Genomic DNA, 14,305 nt, shown 5'->3' on the forward strand with positions numbered 1-14,305 from the left:
TTTATATACTAAGTAGCATAATTTCTGTTCCTTTGTTCTCTTTCCTGCAATTAATTCACACATCTTCTGAACGATCTGCTGATTGGTTGATAGTTATATCAATATCGCTATCTATTTATCTATCTATCTGTCTATATAATGTGCTAGTAGCAGTCTGGGTAATGCTGAGTATTGAACTCTGTGTCATCTTTCAAAGAGTCCTTGTTTTTGTGTGTAGCCAGAAGGATTCATGAGCAGTGCGCATTTTATTTTGGGTATGTCATTTATTCACTCTCTCACCAAAATGGTGGATGCTAGTAAAGATGTTTTAATAGAACAAGAACTCCTCCTTTTTTGTAGTCACTGTGGTGTTTATTAAAAACTTATTGGTGTTCAGACATAAAAGACAGCAACATCATATCGTGTCAGGCTCTTTTTCTGTTTCATTCACTTTCGGAAAAATGGTTTTGTGCGTGAGCGCTATCAAGTCGTACTTTTATGTAACTTCAGTGGCTCTGGACACGTGACCAAAAGTACGAATCTCATCTGTTGGCCAGTTTTTAACGCATCACGTCAAAAAAAGAATCCCTCGACATAAAAAATAGCGATGCTTTGACGGCACACATAAAACGCGTAGGTGTGAATGCTCCCATTGAAAGTCATTGATTTAGACACGGGGCAGTAAAGTGACCACGTACCTGTCTGAGGCAGACGAGACGGGCTCCCAAGCCATGTTCCAGTCTGAGGGCGACGGAACTGCCTCCCAGGCAATGTTCCTGTCTGAGGGTGATGGCAATGCCTCCCAAGCCATGTACTAGTAGGAGGCCAATGCCACAGCCTCCTATGCCATGTTTCTGTCTGAAGTTGATGAGACAGCCTACCAAACCATGTCCCTACCCAAGGCCTAAGAGACGGCCTACCAAGCTCTGCTCATGCCCGAGGCTGACGATACTGTAGAAAGGTCCACTTTCAGTTCAAATTTTCAGACAGATGGCCTCACATAATCTTGAAGCACTCTTTGATATGATGCAGAAGCAAGCTCTCCAGTCCCTGAGGTAGTGAAGCAACCCCAAACCACAACATTTCCACCACTGTGCTTCACAGTTGGTATGAGGTGCTTCTCCTGAAAAGCTGTACTGTGGCCAAACAACTCTATCTTTGATTTTTCTGTCTAGAGCACATTATTCCAAAAGGTCTGGTCTTTGCCTATATGCTCATTGGCATACTGTAGTCTTGCTTTAATGTTCTTTATAGACAGCAAAGGATTGTGATTTTGCAGTATGCAACCGATGGACATTATGCGAGTCAAACAATCCCATAATGCAATGGGACTGTTGTGGACGAGCTGAGAAAAAAATCAAGGAAGACAACGTGTCAGCTCTTTTTAAGTATTAACCCTTGGTTAAACAGGACCTGTTTTCAAATACCTGAATAAATTGTTAACTTGTTGAAGGTTTAAAAAGAAAACAGTTGTCACAGTGTTTGAAACCTTTTTTGTGATATCCATCATGCTTTAGCCAGCCAAGCTAATGGAAATGAGTTTACCTCAGTCTGTTAAAACTAACCGTATTAAATTACTCATTCAGTTAACTTTCCTGATGTGCATTTTGCCTTTAGTGCGCTTGCTTTAATCTGGTGATCCCTTTAAGAGTTTTGTGTATGATGACGTCGAAGGTCACATGACAATTCCAACATGGCAGATGTACTATGTCCGGGATTGTAGTCACAATACACACACATTCTCTGTTGAGGAAAAAAATATAGTTTCATTATAAGAGTTACCTCCTGATTTCCTGAAGGTGACAGTTTCATGTTATTTATTTATATTTATTTTTATTTATTTATTATATGTTCAATTCTATTGCTTTAGATGTTTTTGTGAATTACTTTTTCTTTTTTGTAAACTATCTCTGTTTACTGTATCTTGTTTGAAAATGTACTTCATTGCTTTGCTCTACCTCGAGTTTCTTATGCTGTTCTCTTAAGTGTTTTTCGTGATGTGTATCCCCTGTGATCTTTATATGTTAAATAAAAAAGTATATAAGAAATAAATAAAATAATAATACTAATAATACACACACATACTGATTAGTATGTACTGTTTCAATGGCCGTGCTGTACGTTCTACATCGAGTTCAGTACATACTGTCACAGTACACAATTTCGGACACAGCCAGTCAGTGTGAAAAAACCCTGAAGTGTACACTGTCGCACTCCGGGCTGCTGAGTGCGCTGCTTGCTCCGGTGCTCGGTGCTCGGGGAAACCTTGGCGTAAATTAATTTCATTTAATACTATTAATTTTTTTTTACATTTGATTAAAGCTGCTTTGTGACAGGGTCCATTGTAACAGCAGAATATAAATAAAAGTAAATTGAATTGAATTGATTTTCCATAGTAATTAAAAATACTAATCTTTCTTTGAAGGTCGGACAAGATAAAAATTCACGTCTTTTAGGTCAAGGCTTTGCCATCTTGTATGTCACACTGAAGCCAATGAACCATTGCTTTGAAGCATCCAGCAAATTGTAAGAAAGTGAAACTGAAAAACAAAACCTGTGGTCTGATCTGAATTTGAATAGATGACGAGGGAAACCTGAATGACAAGAAATACAAGCGGGCTTCCTCTACTTTGTTCACAACATTTACAATCTGCCAGTGTATTACAGCACTTCAGGGATAAATACTCTGGTCTTTATTCCTCTGTGTAAAGGTAGGATTCAAATACTTTTTACTAGTTCTTATGTAAAGTATTTCTACACATATGTTAATATTTTATGTAAGTGGCACAAGTGAAAAAGGAAAGAAAATGCCAGTATTAGTGGAGGGCACTGTGTGTGTATATGTGTATGTATGTATGTATGTATGTGTATATATACTTTTTATATTTTCTTTCCTTTTTTCACTTGTGCCACTTATAATATTTTATGTAACACACACACATACGATATGATACCATATGATAATGAGCCTTTATTGATCACATATACATTACAGCACAGTGAATTTTTTTTCTTCGCATATCCCAACATGTTAGGAGGTTGAGGTGAGAGCATAGAGTCAGCCATGATACTGCGCCCTGGAGCAGAGAGCAGGGGTGCCGTGTAAAAATCCTTCAAACATTTCTAAAATGTTAAAATGTGCGTGTGTGTGTATATATATATATATATATATACAGTGAGGGAAAAAAGTATTTAATCCCCTGCTGATTTTGTACGTTTGCCCACTGACAAAGAAATGATCATTCTATAATTTTAATGATAGGTTTATTTGAACAGTGAGAGACAGAATAACAACAACAACAAAAAAATCAGAAAAACGCATGTCAAAAATGTTATAAATTGATTTGCATTTTAATGAGGGAAATATGTATTTGACCCCTCTGCAAAACATGACTTAGTACTTGGTGGCAAAACCCTTGTTGGCAATCATAGAGGTCAGACGTTTCTTGTAGTTGGCCACCAGGTTTGCACACATCTCAGGAGGGATTTTGTCCCACTCCTCTTTGCAGATCTTCTCCAAGTCATTAAGGTTTCGAGGCTGACGTTTGGCAACTCGAACCTTCAGCTCCCTCCACAGATTTTCTATGGGATTAAGGTCTGGAGACTGGCTAGGCCACTCCAGGACCTTAATGTGCTTCTTCTTGAGCCACTCCTTTGTTGCCTTGGCTGTATGTTTTGGGTCATTGTCATGCTGGAATACCCATCCACGACCCATTTTCAATGCCCTGGCTGAGGGAAGGAGGTTCTCACCCAAGATTTGACGGTACATGGCCCCGTCCATCGTCCCTTTGATGCGGTGAAGTTGTCCTGTCCCCTTAGCAGAAAAACACCCCCAAAGCATAATGTTTCCACCTCCATGTTTGATGGTGGGGATGGTGTCCTTGGGGTCATAGGCAGCATTCCTCCTCCTCCAAACACGGCGAGTTGAGTTGATGCCAAAGAGCTCCATTTTGGTCTCATCTCACCACAACACTTTCACCCAGTTGTCCTCTCAATCATTCAGATGTTCATTGGCAAACTTCAGACGGGCATGTATATGTGCTTTCTTGAGCAGGGGGACCTTGCGGGCGCTGCAGGATTTCAGTCCTTCACGGCGTAGTGTGTTACCAATTGTTTTCTTGGTGACTATGGTCCCAGCTGCCTTGAGATCATTGACAAGATCCTCCCGTGTAGTTCTGGGCTGATTCCTCACTGTTCTCATGATCATTGCAACTCCACGAGGTGAGATCTTGCATGGAGCCCTAGGCCGAGGGAGATTGACAGTTCTTTTGTGTTTCTTCCATTTGCGAATAATCGCACCAACTGTTGTCACCTTCTCACCAAGCTGCTTGGCAATGGTCTTGTAGCCCATTCCAGACTTGTGTAGGTCTACAATCTTGTCCCTGACATCCTTGGAGAGCTCTTTGGTCTTGGCCATGGTGGAGAGTTTGGAATCTGATTGATTGATTGCTTCTGTGGACAGGTGTCTTTTATACAGGTAACAAGCTGAGATTAGGAGCACTCCCTTTAAGAGTGTGCTCCTAATCTCAGCTCGTTACCTGTATGAAAGACACCTGGGAGCCAGAAATCTTTCTGATTGAGAGGGGATCAAATACTTATTTCTCTCATTAAAAGGCAAATCAATTTATAACATTTTTGACATGCATTTTTCTGGATTTTCTTGTTGTTATTCTGTCTCTCACTGTTCAAATAAACCTACCATTAAAATTATAGACCAATCATTTCTTTCTCAGTGGGCAAACGTACAAAATCAGCAGGGGATCAAATACTTCTTTCCCTCACTGTATATATATATATATATATATATATATATAATGAAAACTAGCTAAAATAATAACACAGACACAGAAATAAGACAGACACACATGCACAACAACATGAATAAAAAATTATATTGGAATACACACGTCAACATCGGTATGCGTGACGTATGCGTGTTTTTTATTATAATAAATAGCGTGTGACACTGTGTGTGTAGTGCAAAAGAATATGGACAGATTTCTTGAAAGAAAAGCTGCAGATGCTTTTGTACCATCAACTTCATCAAGTGTGTGTCTGCGTTCACGGCTGTGTGTCAGCTCTTCCTGGAGTGTTCCAGTTTCCCCGTGTACATCGCTGAGGGAAACCTCAAATTCTCCCTCCAGAGATGAGCAGAAAGGTCACAAACCAAAATGATTTTATTTATCGAGCGCATATTAAACAGAACCTACTCTCAGATTTGCATATTATTGTTTATTTGGAAGTTTTCTGATGATTATTCTGGATTTACTTTATGTAATATTACTGATTTATTTATTATTTGCTGCTTATTATGACTAATTATGGTGTATGTTTGCTTATAAATGAATATCAACATCAACAATAATAATAGTTAATATTGATAATATGATTATTAATGACGTGTGTGTGTGGTCATGATGATGATGATGGTGATGATGTCAGACAGCGGCGGTGTGACTCCGCCTCCTCAGTGGCTCGAGTCTCTGATGAACGACTGTTTCTCTGAGCTGGACTTCAGCATCCGCGCCATCGTGGTCTCCCTCCTCATGGCCCTGGTGGGTCTGACTCAGTCCGTCACCATGGTGACAACAGAACGGGTAGGCGTGGCCGACTCCGCCCAGCCGATGAGCCCGAGCCAGGGTGGTGTTGCCGTCGTGATCAGGCCGCCGCTCACACAGGGGATGTCAAAGCACATCGCCGACAAAATGACTTCTTCAATGTGACACGTTAATCTTTCTTTCTTCATTTCTTTCATCCCTCTCTCAATCTTTTCTCCTCCCTCTCTTTTCTTTTTTCTTTATCTTTCTTCCTTCCTCTTCTTTTCCACGGTTTCTCCTGCTCTTTATCGATTGTGTCCTACCTTTTTTATTTTTATACCACATTTTCTTTCTCTTTCATATTTATAATTTTTATTGTTCCTTTTTTGCTCTTTCTTTCTCTACATTATTTTTTACATTTCTTTTCTTCTTTCTTTTTTGTTTCTAACTTTTTTCTGTCAGTCGCTCATGTAGTGTGTTTGTCTCACTTTTTTCTCTTGATTTCTGCTTTTCATTCTTTCTATTTGATTCTCGTTCATATCTCTCTCTTTCTCATTCTCAATCATTCTCAATCATTCTCACTCTTTCTCATCCTCTCTCTCTCCTTTTCCTTTACTTTTTGTCACTATTTTATGTCCTTTTTTCCTAATTCATGTTTTTTCTAATTTATGTTTTTTCTCTTTTTTTAGCATAGTATAATTGAACCTGGTGTGTTTATAGAATTATTTGAGAGTCTCTCGCTGTGGATCTGCTGGAATTATGCTGCATTCTGAAAGTATAGATCCAGTTTTCTGGCGTTTCGATCCAAAGGCGTTCCGGCTCGGCTCGGAAATAAATGTGGATACTCGGAGCAAGGTCATATTTGAGTTTGATAAACATATTAATAAGATCTACATTAATTATTTATGTAATGTACGGAGAGAAATGATGTATAATCTACATCACCTGTCTTCATCTTTGCTCATAAAAATGATCCATTACAGTGATTTTATCACGTTAGTGACTTTAAACTAAAATCAGCAGAATTACATCACGGACCTAAACTTACGACACAAAAGCTACATGTCAACAAAGTCGAGTTTCATCACGTTAAAAATTACGTGAAGGGAATTCTGTTCAGCGCTGACCACGTGAGCACCGCCATGTTGTTGTGATGTCAGGTGTGTGTGTGTGTGTGTGTGTGTGTGTGTGTGTGTGTGTGCGTGAGAGTGAGAGAGATCTCAGGATGGTGGACGTTAACTGTTCCATCGCACTTCTCCATGAGGGACGTTGTGTTTTACAAGTTTCAGTACAACGGCTTGCAGCATAAGAGAGTAAACAAAAGGCAAATTCAGTAGTTTGACTGCTTCAGAGTGTTTAATTTGATTCTCGATAACAAAACTATGCTGATGAAGGGAGAGGTTTATTTGTACATCTCAGATGTTGCCAGGAGGTGTGAGGTAGCCTCTGGTGCTCCGTGAGCTCCGAGGGACTCCATAGGGATCATCTCGGGGAACGGCATACTCGGCCATGTTGGGTAAACCAGACAGCACACAGCAGCTCAGAGTACTGCGGAAAAAAATCATGTTTTCGACTGCAAACCATTCAGAAGTCTCCTTATCATAACACTCCACTTCATCCATAGTGGTAGTGCCGTTATCTCCTCCAGCAACGAACAGGAGATCGTCCAGCACCTCAATGCCGAAATTACTCCGCTCGTTGTTCATGGCTGGACCTTGTCTCCATATGTTGGTCTGAGCATTATACACCTCTACATTGCTTAGCCAATTATCACCATCAAATCCCCCGACAGCGTAAACCTGTCCTCCGTACGTGACCATGCCCAGTCCACTCCTTCTGATCATCATGGGGGGGGTGAGGGTCCACGCTCCCATCTGAGGACTGTAATACTCCCCTGTGAACAAACACTCGTTACCGTCAAACCCTCCGCATATGTACACTTTGCCGTTCAGTACTGTAGCGCTTGCATCGCTCCTTCGTTCGTGCATTGGCGTGATCATGCTCCACTGATCATTCTCAGGTTCATATCGCTCGACCGTATTTAGACGTTCGACGCCATCAAATCCTCCCATCGCATAGATACGACCGTCCAGCACACACACGCTCACGTAACACCGGCGAGAGTGCATGGGGCCCACCTGAGCCCAGGTTCTGGTGATGGTGTCAAACCTTCTCACACTGCTGAAGTAATGCACGCCGTCGAATCCTCCGATGCAGTACACGAAGCCGTTCAGATACACTGTCCCGTGATAGGCTCGTGGACTCTCGTCGTTGCACGTGACATCTACCCAGCACGCCGCTCGCATATCGTATGCTTCTATGGAATTGGTGGGATTCCTGCGGCCACAGCCACCGATGGCCAGCAGAACGGCGCTGGGCAGGCGGAGTATCTCAAGATCAGAGCTGAGAGAAAGGCTCGGGTTGAGGTCATAGATGCCCATCAGAACGCTGGTGTCGATTGGCTTACATGTCACGCCGTCCATCACTAAAACATTGTTCCTTACATTGTTCACAGGGTAATCGTATGTCAGCAGCCCCAGATGCACCTCGGGCAGTAACACTCCTATGTGCGCTTTCTGTTTCCACAGCGCATGTTTGATCAACTGTAAGACGGCTTCGAACACCACGCTCTCCTGTTTCATGTTCAGCTCGTCCTTCTCGATGATCTTGCTCAGCTGCTCGACCCTCAGGTCCAAGAACTCCTCAAAGGGGCGCACCATATGCACAAAGTTGTGCAAGACAAACCGGAAGGCCTGCTGTTTCAAATTCTCACAGAAGTGGGAGTGAGCAAAACACCAGATGTTAATGCAGTTCTCCGGACATAGCTGAGCCTTCAGGAATGTGCAGCACTCATTCACCAGGCTGCTCACCAAAAGATAATCAGGAGTGATCAGCAAGTTACACATGTTTTTCTCCGTGATGTTAACACGTCTTATATACGCGTACTCCACAATCAGCTTCATTATCTTGGCGGAAACGTTAGGGATGCTGTACCCGAGCTTATCAGGAGGGTACAAGCCGTTGGTGAAGAGAGCCCTGAAGTACGGGCTGCAGCCGCACAGGATGATCTTGTGCATGTGAAACTCGGCGCCATCCACCATGATGACTATGTCACAGAGCTGCTTCTCTAACCGCAGCTCATTGATGATGTTACAGGACATCATGTCCACCTTCCTCTCCATTTCCTGTTTATTCATTTTCTGTCCAGTGTTTCTCTGCAGGTCAGGGCTACTGAATGAACAGCTTTAATCTGAATGTGCATTGTGTTGCAGATCAGCTTTTAAACTGAGTTCCGATTCTGGATTTCAGAAGAATAAGAATTCCAAGGTTCCAGTTCTAATTCTGTAACCATGCATACATACAGGATGGAGTGAACCTGACAGAAACCTGCAGTTCAGGATCGGTCTCTGTGAAATGGTATATAAACAGCTTTAAATGTTGCGTATGTCCAAAATTCACACGTCCGACGTAAAGAACAATTTATTTTCCTGGAAAAAACCCACCACCCAGGGTGAATTTCCCAAATGGAATTAATTCTACATTAAAATGATTAAATATTTATGATGAAATAGTTAACAATGGCTGTTATTTATTTATTTATTTGTTTATTTAAATAGCTTTATAGATAGATAGAGAGATAAATGTTTGTTTATACAGGTAAACATTACCTTTCCAACTTTTTGGTGAGGAAAGTAATTAAACTTGTCCACTTTATGTAACCTTTTAAAACATTTAGCCCATTTTACACCAGAAATAAGTTCTGCACTGATGAAAGCTGCTATAATTTTGACGCCATGAAATTTTAAATGAAATGCTAATGGTGTTCTTTACTTAGTGTGGCCTACGTAAGTTTTATTACAGATATTATTTTATTACAAAAACTGTCATAGGATATTTTATATCATTACACTACACACTCTAAATAACACTTTTTTTCCTGCTATAGAGAGAATTAAGGATGAGGATAGCTAACAAGTTAGATGAATAAATATTTGATCTAAAGAGAGGTGTAGAAAGGAACTATTTCTCAATGTTCTGTAAGAATCATGACCACATGTCTTGAAATTATTTATTGCTACAGATTAAATTTAGATTATTTCCAGGGTAGAGCGGTTTCCCAGGAGGTTAAACTAGTGTTTTATAGAAATTTAAGTTCTTCTGTTCCATTCAATAGTTTAAACTTTTTAACAGTAATGAGTGATATTAGTATAAAAGGTTCCTCCTTCATGCTTCCTCACTGCATTTTGATGTTCTCTCTCTCTCTCTCGGGTGGGTGTAGAGTGTGGCGGTGTTGTTGTGGGATCAGCTGGGTGAAGCGACTCCTCAGCATCATCAGTGCAGTGTGGAACTTTTCTATCAGCTGCACAACCTCATTCCTTCATCCAGCACCAGCGGGACCTCATCAGTAACCAGCTCATGCACAGAGACAAGGTGGGACTCTTTAATATGCATGAAGATATCATCAATATACATGGAACAAATCTGTTTAAATGTCTGCATCACTTCCTAAACAGCCCTCTTTTTGTTTCGTTCTTTCAGAGAATCCGTTTGGAGGCTCATGTGAAATTCTCGGTTTTGTGGCATCTGACCCGAGACCTGAACATCACCAAGTCTTCACCTTTCAGCCGCACCTTTGACAAGTGAGATAAAACATTCAGGACATGCAGTGGGCTTTATCAGTTATCAAGAAATTACGAACCAGTGATAAGGAGGAGGCTTTTCTTCTCTGTTATAGAAGCGAGCGCATGAGGGAGTCTCTCTGTAGACTGGACATTGACGTGCACATAAAAGCTCAATTCAGAGGTTAATTCAGTCATGTCGGACCTCCCGCAGGTCTCTCTTCATCATGTTGGACAGTCTGAGTTGTTGGGACAGTTCGGCGCGCACAGTGGGGCGGGCGTGGCTCAGTCAAGTGCTCCAGAGATACGACATCGCCCGAGTTCTCGAGCCGCTTCTTCTGCTGCATCCAAAAACACATAATGTGTCCATCCAGCGTGTTCAGGCTCAGCGCCACTGGACCTGGGCCTTTCCCAACCCTCCGGCTCCAGAACCTGGATCAGACCCACCTGAAGCAGGATGCTTGGGGGACACAGGCTGCTCTGACCGTAAGTGCAGTTTAGTTCTGCTGTTGGTTTTGTTGCTTTGTTTACGATTTTGCGCATCTGATGTTGTTAAGAGTTAAATACATTTCTGACAGTTTTCCATGCTCGAGACACAGCTCCTCACCTTCCATCGTCACACTTCCAAATAGTAGTGGATACGGTACTACAGAGCTAAGCTTGCACCCAGATGACCCTCGGTCCCGAAAACGCAGCCACAGTAGCACCCAGCTGAGCCTCAAGGGTAAAATCATGGAGCGTCTCATTGACAAAGCTCCTGGAGCCAAGCCCAAGGTGAAGAACAACAAGAGGAAAAAGGAGGAGCGTCGAAAGTTCAACCAGGCAGATAAGAACCGTCTCCCCAGCATCTTCTTTGGCGACAGGTTGGACTTGGAGAATTGGTACAGCTGCGGTGAAGGTGAGGTTTCTGAGATTGAGAGTGATATCGGATCTCCTAGCGGTGGCACCTGTGGAGTCCTGGGCTCGTCCTGATCTCCTACATGTCCTTCTCATTTTAACATCCACCCCCTTTATCAGCACGTCCTGCTGTATCTGCACATCTACAATTCCTCTCGGGCTCTTCATGCTCTTTCTGCCATAGCTGCCCATGTTGCACACGGCTCCCGCTGGCTTCGTCAGCGTCATCTCGACCACCAGCATCAACAACACCTACACACCTCAGCTCTCGCTTCTTCAGAACCTTCTAGCCCGTCATTGTATTTCCGTCATGGGTAAAGACTTTTATTGCCTGATTCGCATTCCCATTCCTTCCACAGCGCCATGTACCTGGAGATCATCATCTCACTCTGCCGCTAATTCCTGATGAGCTATTATTCAGCACACATTCCAGCGGCACTGCAGGACTTGGCAGGGAACTGCACCATGCAGCTGACCAGCATCGAAGTTCTGAAGCTGCTCTTCAGCGAGCTTGCAAAGGTGACGGGCGGCTCAGCTAAAGGGTTCGCCAGCTTCATCAGCGACGTGCTGTCCAAGTGCAAGGTGCAGAAGGTGGCACTGCACTGCCTGCTCTCGTCCATCTTTAGTGCTCAGAAGTGGCACCAGCAGCGTGTATGTGGAACCAACCTGCCCACCGTCGAGGAGGGACTGTCTGAAGACAGCGTCATTGACTTGTCCGAGGACCAGCTGGACGGATGCAGTGGCATACGGTTGCAGCTCCTTTGCCTTCTTCAGAGCCTTGTTTTACTCGAGCATCACGTCCTGGTCCCTGGAGACGAAAGTGGAGAGGCTGGACCAGGACCAGGGAATCCAGGAAGTGCTGGAGGAGCCGGAGCTGGTTGTGGTAGTTTTGAGATTCTGGGTGGAGAAGTGGAACATGTGAATCCTCAAAAGCCAATGGCGTCACTGCAGTACCTGCACGGGAAGTGCACCACGCGTGTAAGATGCACCCCCAGTGGATCGGCCTTATCACGGCCAGGCTGCCCTACATGGGTAGGGTTCTGAGTCGCATGGTTGCTGCAGTGACACTGCAGCTCAGCGGGAACCTGGAAAACCTGATCCAGCAGTACCTTTAGAAGACCGGAATCACAGACACCAGGTACGCCCCCTAGCACCAGCGTAAGTACTGCAGTTAGGAAAATGTGTGTTTTGGGAAATTTAATTAGTGTTGTATTTTCAGACCCCAGTGGATGGCGCTGTGTATTCCTCCTGATCTGATCCTCACTGTGCTGGAGGGAGTCACGGCTTTCATTTATTACTGCCTGCTCGACCCATCATCTCAGTACCACCAGGTGGGGTAGCTGTTAAACTCTTTTAATAAACTCTTTTCCATAAACTCTTTTCTATATTGAGAAGTATACATGGGGTGTGATCAATTTTCTTTCTGTGTATGTGTGTGTGTGTGTTTTCTCTCACCCAGCTCCAGGTGAGTATGGATCAGAAGCACCTGGCCAAGGCACGCCCAGGTATCCGGTTGATCCTCCACACCATCATGTCCTCAGTCATGCTGCTCTGGAGTGCACTTTACCTGGCTGACTGCTCAGAGAGACCCAGCGGCGCCACCTGAAGCTCCAACATCAACCTGGGGTCCACTAAGGTGAGAACACACACCATCGTCTGGGAGACACACACATGGAGGAAAGCACACACCTGGTAAAAACAGACCTACTGGAAGCCAACACTTATGTAATTTTATTTTTATATATATATATATGGCACTCAGTCTTTTTGGATACATATCTAACTACTTTTACCTACTATCTTGATTTGCCCATTTTATTCCACTCTTTCAATCTTCAGATTTGTTAAATTGTGAAGAGATCTCCTTTGCACAGCTCTCTTCAAGTCCTTCCACAGGTTTTCAATAAGATTTAGATCTGGGCTCTGTTACGGTCCAGTCTAGGTTAGGCCACACAGGGTAACCAGCTTGGGATTCAATGGAAGGACCTTTAAAAATGAGGGAGCCAGGAATGACAACACAATCAAGGTTGTTAAAAAAGGTTGTGCTATATTGTAAAACACAGAATTATATACATATAACTGTACAAGGAACCAAACCAGGCATACCTTCAAGGTGGGCCAAGGCCAAAATAATAGACAAAAGAATTCTATTGTTTAGGTAGCTACCTTACCTAAAAGGAAATTTAAAAAAAATATAAGTACTTCCCTAACTACCTAAGCCAAAAAACAGACAAAAGGACCCTCTCCCAAAAGAAATGGCAGCCACACCCCTACTGCCAGTGAACCAAGTGAACATATATACAATGGTGGATAAACAGGTAAAGGGACAACCAAACTCCAAGTCCAAAATCCAGGCAAAAGTCAAAAACCAGAACAGCAGTCAGAATATAGCATAAAGCAGCACAACCAAACACACATGTAACCACCTCCAACATCCCACATCATTCTCACTCCTCTTCCACTCTAAACATGACCACCAATCAGTGATGTCATCCTGGGAAGCGGGAGTAGGGCAGGCTGGAAACTCTGGGAGGGAGTTCGGACCTGCACACAAAATATGGCACAGCACACACACACAAAAAAAAGCTTCCCATCCCAAAGATAGCGGGTTGTAACACCCCACCACCTAAGTGTGAACCTAAAAGGGTTCACAACAACAACAACCAAAAAAAACCCAAAAAAACACCACACACACACACACACAACAACCCCTGAATAACATCAAGCTCTTGATAGAGTACCAGCGATCACATTTTGGGCACCCTTCTTATGGGCAATCATTAAATTAAACCCTTGCACAAGAAGAGACCATCGCATGAACCTTTGATTGGTATTACGCATATTGTGTAAAAAGACTAGGGGGTTATGGTCAGTAAAGACATGAACGGGTTTGGCACTATCACCAAGATAAACCTCAAAATGTTGGATGGCTAGTAGCAAGGCAAGAGCTTCCCTCTCAGTGGTGCTATATTTAAGCTGATGTTTTAAGAACTTCTTAGAGAAATAACAAACTGGGTGTTCTATCATCATCTTGTAGAAGCACTGCTCCTGCACCCGTGCTACTGGCATCAACTTCTAACTTAAATGGTCTGCTCAGGTCCGGAGCTAGTCAGGAGGAGTTTAACAGACTCAAAGGCAGCCTGACACTCTGGGGACCATTTGAACACCATGTTTTTACACAACAGGTTAGTCAAAGGTAGAACCACATCGGAGAAATTCCTACAGAAACACCGGTAGTAGTCGGCCATCCCTAAAAAGCGACGCAGGTCATGT

At 43.0% G+C, this 14,305-nt stretch overlaps 1 protein-coding gene and 1 pseudogene across 1 annotated transcript; one reads left to right on the plus strand and one right to left on the minus strand.

Moving 5' to 3' along the window:
• On the plus strand, positions 1-13,428 carry LOC128605718 (protein dopey-1-like; annotated as a pseudogene).
• On the minus strand, positions 5,958-8,801 carry LOC128605837 (kelch-like protein 10). Its single transcript, XM_053621615.1, has one exon. The coding sequence runs from the start codon at positions 8,711-8,713 to the stop codon at positions 6,932-6,934; it is 1,782 nt and encodes a 593-aa protein (XP_053477590.1). The 5' UTR covers positions 8,714-8,801; the 3' UTR covers positions 5,958-6,931.
• Positions 13,429-14,305: the final 877 nt, after the last annotated feature.

This window comes from Ictalurus furcatus, chromosome 3 (genome assembly GCF_023375685.1).
Source record: "Ictalurus furcatus strain D&B chromosome 3, Billie_1.0, whole genome shotgun sequence".
Lineage (NCBI taxonomy): Eukaryota > Metazoa > Chordata > Actinopteri > Siluriformes > Ictaluridae > Ictalurus > Ictalurus furcatus.